General features: G+C 35.0%; 1 protein-coding gene across 2 annotated transcripts in view; it reads right to left on the reverse strand.

Moving 5' to 3' along the window:
- PRKG1 (protein kinase, cGMP-dependent, type I) overlaps positions 1-7128 on the reverse strand; it is a 1720113-nt gene that overhangs the window by 131000 nt on the left and 1581985 nt on the right. For both annotated transcript variants that reach the window (XM_006831109.1, XM_006831110.1), the window contains exon 9: positions 3550-3624. In XM_006831109.1, coding sequence (XP_006831172.1) covers positions 3550-3624 — 75 coding nt within the window. The remainder of the gene's footprint in view (positions 1-3549; positions 3625-7128) is intronic.

Below are 7128 nucleotides of genomic sequence, written 5' to 3' on the forward strand. Positions count from 1 at the left end.
TTTATTGTGAATTAAGTGACAGTTTACAGACAAGATCATGAGCTTTATATTCAACAAATCATCTCAATGACTGTAAGCCCTTCCATGCTACATCAGTTATCCTGATGCCTTCATGTGGTTCTTATTTCATTTCCATTCACCTTCCTATCCTTTCTTAACTTTGTTCTTAGGAAAATGCTGCCCTTTTGGGTTTGAATGACTGACCATACAATGGGAATCATATCTTACTAGTGTCGTTTTCCCCTGCTATTAACCTATCTACGGCTTGCTTAGCTTAAAATTGAACCACAGGGTGAATTCCTTTCCACACCAGAAGGGGAGTCGAGGGCCATAGTCTCAGGTCCCTCCAATCTCTTTCTGACCAGTAAACCAGTCTTTTTCTGTTGTTGTTGTTAAATAATTTTGAGTTTTGTTCCACAAGTAAATGTATTTTTTTACGAATAAAGACTTCATGCTTATGTGAAATTAGTTTCACATAGCTGATATGCAATAATTGTCTAAAATCCAACCAGATACCAAGTATGTTGTTGTTAAGTGCAAGTATATTTCTAATGATTAGTTATATCAATAAAAGAACCCACTCTTATAACCCTTTATAATTTGCAAAATAGTTTTACATATTGTCCTCAATTAATTAAAGTAGACCATTTTACAGATGAGTTGACTGAGAATGAGAGAAAGTGGTTAAGTGTCATGATTATGCCATGCCAGGACAGACATGGGCAGAACACGAGGATTCTGGCCTTTGTTCAGGGTCATGTTTGACATACTAATGAATTCTCTTTCTTTCAACACTGTCACCACACCCACATTCTAATGTTCTAAATCTGAATTTCAGTACATTTGTTTTCCTTACTACCTTTAGTTGATGCATGTGCAAGTGAATAATGACTGACCAGAATTCATGACATGCAGTAAGTTACTTTTATAAAGTTAATACATCAAGAAGGACATTGCTAATTCACAATTACTTTCCAATCACTGATCAACTTTAAGTCTATGTCCAGTCCTGATTTTGGGTACATAAATAGGAGAAGAATCATACAAAAACTACCTTAGAAGAACCTGTCTCATGATTAACAGGAAAACAAAAATACATAGACTAATATGTTTGCTTGTTTTCATGTACTTGAAGGGAAACAAGATATATTTTCTTGTTAAGAGAACTCATTGGGATCTTTCCCTCCAAAGAAAGAAAGGAAGGGAAAAAATAATGAGGAGAGAGAGAGAAAAAACGATTTGGAAATGGATTGTGGTGATGATTGTGTAACATATAGAGAGTGTGGTTGGTGTGGCTGGATTGTGTATGTAACAATGGTTGAAACAGCAAATATTTTGTTGTATATATATTGCTACAATTAAAAAAAAAAAAGAGTAAATTAATTATGGTGCTGGAGGATAATATTTAAAGTACCATGGACTGCCACAAATAGAGTTAAGTAGGAAGAAGCCAGGATGCTCCTTGGGAGCCAGGATGGCCAGACTTCATTTCTCATAATCAGACATATTATCAAGAAGGACCAGTCCCTGGAGAAGGATATCATGTTTTATAAAGTGGAGGGTTGGAGAAAAAGAGGAAGTCCCCCAATGAGATGGACTGGCACTTCAGCAGCAGTAATGGGTTCAGGAGTAATAATGATTGTGAGGTTGGTATGGGACCAGTCAGTGTTTCAGTCTGTTGAGCACAGGCTCACTATGAGTCAACACCGACTCAATGGTACCTAACAACAACAACAATTTAAAAGATTTCTGGCTTTTTCTATTAACCCTAATTAGAAGATTTCAGATTGATTACTAACATCTTTACCAGCTAGTAGTGTGGCACTGGAGGATAAGTACTAACCACAATGTTGGCTTGAACTGCAGGGTCAGCTGTTCAAACTCATCAGTTCTTCTCAGAAACCCTATACAGGGTCGCTAAAAGGCAGAACCAACTCAACAGCACTTATCAACAACAGCGGCAGCAGGTTTTAATTTTATATATACATACAGATCACTTTTATGTGTGTGGTATAGATAAACATACATATAAACTAGTGAGAAGCTTAATTATATATGTGAAAATTATGTATGTATATATGTGTGTGTGTGTGTGTGTATATATATATATATATATATATATATATATATATATATATATATATATATACAAGGAGTCCTGGTGTGGCCCTGTGGGTTAATGCCCTGGACTGCAAAGTCTTTGGAACTGCAAAGTTGGTGGTTCAAGCTCAACAGCCACTCCTCAGGAACCCTATACAGGGTCACTATGGATGGAATTGGCTTCTCAGCAGTAACAACAACAACAACATATATACATGTATGTATATATGGGAAATTATGCTTACATAAATTAGAAATCTGAGTTTTTACATAACAGAAAACAAACAAAAAAATGTTTTTCCAAGGAGAAAGCCTACTATTATCTAAGGGAGATTTTACAACTTATAAAGTGATGCTGTTGTTGTTAACTACCACGGAGTCTGTTCTGAGTAATATGGCCCTGTAAAAAGTTTCCAACAAGTGGCTGGGGGTTTGCACCATGGCCCTTGTGTTTAACAGTCCAATGCTTATACTACAGCCCTACACCACAACTCAATGGTAGTGTTAGTACTAGCTAATATCAAAAGCCAAAGTCTACATTTAGCAGTAATGTGCATTTCAATCTATTTTAGAAAACCAGAAACATTAGAACTAATGAATCCAGTAGGAGCAATACTAAGAACCTATGCAAAGTAAAACTTGCCAAGGACAATTTCCTGAACAGATCTTGACAGAGACACTTGTCATTTCACCTTGGGTTTTTGTCTATGTCCCGCCAAAGATCAGGAGAAACAAAAGTAAACTATGTAGAGATGAAACTGTAATTGAATTTATACATCTTTGAAATGGATTAAAATTTTATCAGGCCATACACCTTACACTTTAGTTCTAGAACAAAATTTCCATATTTATGACTTTTCAAGGCAAAATAAATTATCTTATTTATTTTGCTACAAAACAAACCAACAAAATTCTGACCCTCAACTATATTTGTCAATTTAATCCTTCAGTTGTTCTGTGTAATATCAAATAATGCATTATATCATTCTGCTAATATTTTAGTTAAAACACCCATGCTCAAAGTGAAGCAACGTGAAGAAATGATGGATTCACATGGGGAAATAATCTAGTGTTATTATTTTTCATATAATTTCCCAAACAACTATTGAATACAATGATAATTTATTCAGAAAGTATCTTCAGTGGGAGAAATAATGTACTTTAATTTTTTATATTAGATTTAAAAATAGTCATTTCACTTTGGTGAGACGATGTTCACGTGAAATAAAAATTCATGTTTAAAGGGAGACACACTTACTAAGTAAATACACCTTCAATAGCTTGATTCTTTTTCCTCTCAAGTAATTTCTTTCCTCTTGTCTTTGCTTGATTTTGTCAAGCCCAACAAGATATTTGATCTTAGTTCGATGCAAAAAAAAAACAAAAACCCCAAAACGTTTCAAAAACAATTAAGATTACAGCTACAGAGAGAAAAAAATTGCCACCTACTTTGCTTTAGCTTCTGCATCTTCATATGCTTTATTAGAAACATCATCCAACCCTCCAATCAAGTGCTTGAAAGAGCTGTAAGAGGCAAAAAATATAAAGATTAGGAAAAACTCTATACAAAGGAGTAACAATGAAAATCTAGCCAGTGATATATCGTAACAATTTAAACAGATCTAAATAAAAAGGTGGAGTCCTGGTGTGGTACTGTGGGTTAATGCGTCAGACCGCAAAGTCGTTTGAACTGCAAGGTTAGTGGCTCAAGCTCACCAGCTGCTCCTTGGAAACCCTATACTAGGTCACGATGGGTCGGAATCGACTCGACAGAAGTTAACAACAGCAACAACAAATAAAAAAGGTATTCAAACACTTAACTCTAGATAAATTATTATGAATCATGCTAGAATATCTCTCTTGATTCTGTCTTACTTCAATGGCTCCCAGTACCTAGAAGTAGGGCTTATACATACATAAGAATCACCTGGAAACCTCTGTAAGAATCATACTGGGTCTCTTGACAAAAGAAACAATCTATCATGGTTATGGGTGGGAGGAGGGAGGGGAAATTAGTCATGGGCTAGAGGGTAGACACATGTTAACGTGGGTAACAGGGCAGGTAATATAAAACAAGAGGCAGGTTATCAGAGGAAAGAAGAAGGTAGTGGGAGGCACAGGGAGGACGGCACTAGTTAAAGTGAATAGAGGTAAATACTGTTAACTGACGATACATGGATTGGGTTGCAATTATTGTAATGAAACAAAGTGTAGGATTAGCTAAATGTAAAATGGATGAGTGGGTCCATAAACCTTCACTCAATTCATACTAAAAAGTGTTTTTATAAAAGAGAATCATCCAAGGTCTTATTAAAATGTAGATTCTAAATCAGTACATTTGGAGCGGAAATTTAAATTCTCATTAGGGAGTCTAACCAGAAAGAACCAGTTCAAAGTCCTACTTAGAATTTTATCTGGGGAATGCAAATAGTCAAAGATTTGACGGGAATAAAGTCTGCAACACATTAATTGATAAACATCACAAAGTTAATACATTAATTATAAGACTGAAATAACAAGACCTACCAACTATGGAATGCAAAACCTATGTAATGCCAGGGACTATAATTTTAAAATTAGTGTTTGTTGAATAGGTTCTGACTCATGGAGACGCCGCATGTTTTGGAGTGGACCTATTCCACAGGGTTTCTCACACATGGAAGTCTCCATGGCTTGGAACTGATTCAATGGCAATAGGTTTGCTTTTCTGTTGGTTTTAGTTTTAATGGAAGCAAATCACTAGGCCTTCTGTCGTACCTCTGAGTGTTTTTGAACTGCCAGTCTCTTGGTTAGCAGTCTGGTGCAAGTCATTTGCAATACCTATTGGTGGTGATGTGCATTCAGTTGAGACCTGTGGGCAAAATGCTTAAGTTCTTGGCTGCTAACTGAGTGGGTGCCTTGCTGTTAACACTCTCTCTTGCTCCACAGTAGGAGAAATGACCTGCCACTCTGCCCCTGTAAAAGCTTTGGAAAGCTAGAAAACACTGCGGTATAGCTCTAGTTTGTCATAGAGAACTGCTCTAAGTGGTACCACTTAAATGAGCATTTTCAAATACTAATTCCAATGTACAAAAGTATAAAGCAAAATATAAAAAATAGGGATCACTATCTTTACTGAACAAAGACTGAAGTAATATTGAAAGAAACAAAATAAATATGTAAAAGATAGGAAAATAATTAACCAGAGAAAAATCCACACATTTTGAGGGATAAAAACTTTAGCATAAAAGAATGAAACTTTAGCCTAACCAGGAAAATAATGTAACTTCATAAATAGAGTCGATTCAATATGCTGTTCAAACTTATCAGCTGCTCCTTCGAAACCCTACATAGGGTCACTATGGATAGGAAAGAACTCCTCGGCATTTAACAATAACAACACCTTGAACTCTGGAGTCCAGGTGTGGTGCTGTGAGTTAATGCGCTGGACTGCAAAGCTGGTTTGAACAGCAAGGTTCGCAGTTCAAGGTCACCAGCCCTTTCTAGGAAACCTTATACAGGGTTGCTTTGGATTGGAACGGACTCAAAGGCACTTAACAATACCTTGAACTTTAAAAAAATAAAAATAAAAAAAATTAATTCATCCATCTTTTATTCTTTTCTGACAAAATCAGATAAGAGCAAATCAATGTTACTCACTATAATTATACACATTTATATATTTTTTTGTTTTATACAAGCTGTAAACATATTAAAGTGGATACAATGCTTGGCGAAAGACATATTGCAGAACTCTGATGAATACTTCTGTGAGTTAGGACAAAACAAAGCTCATGAAACTTCCACTACACATTCATCACTGTTGCTTGTTAATCATACAGTAAACTACATTTTTTCTTTTTTTTTAAATTAGCATGTGCCATTTTTAAAGACTTCAAGTTTAGGGTATAGTTAAAATGATGTTTATTCTGAAGTTTTATGAAAAAAAATCAAAAAACAAACCTAGAAGCCAATCATACAAATCTTGTTTATAACCATATTTGGCTATTTAAAAACATTTTGGTGATAATAAAGATAAAAAATATCTATAATGGAGAAATCACTACTGTTAGCTATTAAAAACAAAACAACAAAATAACCAATAAGCTGTTTTAGAATACTTTAGATGTAAATGCAGCTCATAGTACTTAAGTTTTATAATATCACTATACTACTTCTTCATGCTTACACTCCAATTGTAAAGTAGCAGATTCCTTCAAAATAAAACAGAAGCATTTAGCATTTTACCACTTCCTTCTTCTATACATTTCAGACCCCTACAATGTTCAAATCAAGGATTACAAAACAGACAGCCTTCTGGATATACTTTTTAAAAATTTGTTGTATGAAAACAACTGAATTTATTTGTAAATTCAAAACAAAGAAGTTAAATGAAATGTGCGAGCAGACTGACTCATCCATACTGTTTGGTTTGAGGAGTAAATAATAGATATTACAGCAGCTTCTAATATGCACCAGCTGCTTCTAAATACTTTACAGATTCAATTCTGTCATGCTCTAAAAAGGTGATGAGACTTTATACCCTTCTTAAAAGAAATGAAAAAACTGAGACACATAAGGTGAGGAGGCAATGGGCTAGTGATCAAGTGGCTTCTGGAATATACTTTCTTTGGCAGCTTTTCAACGTTTGAATCAGGCTGCCTGAAGGCAAGCTTTACTTGATGCTCCCATACCTCAGACTCTATTGGAGTCCCACACTTGTTACCTGGAGGGCATGTGAGGCTAAAGTGCTGTTTAAAGTATTATAAGCACAATGTTTACTTATAAAAAGTAGTTGCACTTATGGAGAAAAAAAATCAAATATTATAAACTTGATGGTAAATCTTAATAGTTCTATTTCTAATTTGGGAAAAATAGATCAAAGCTCAATGGGCTGATTTTCACTCACTATACTTCCTTACATAACAAAGGACCAGGCATGGTTGTATGGACGCCTACTATTTTATAGAGAGAATATTTTATAGCGAGAACCCCAGAATTGAAGATAAATTATTTACCCCTATAACTACTGCATAAGGAGCTCTGGCA

This window comes from Chrysochloris asiatica, unplaced genomic scaffold (assembly GCF_000296735.1).
Source record: "Chrysochloris asiatica unplaced genomic scaffold, ChrAsi1.0 scaffold00003, whole genome shotgun sequence".
NCBI lineage: Eukaryota > Metazoa > Chordata > Mammalia > Afrosoricida > Chrysochloridae > Chrysochloris > Chrysochloris asiatica.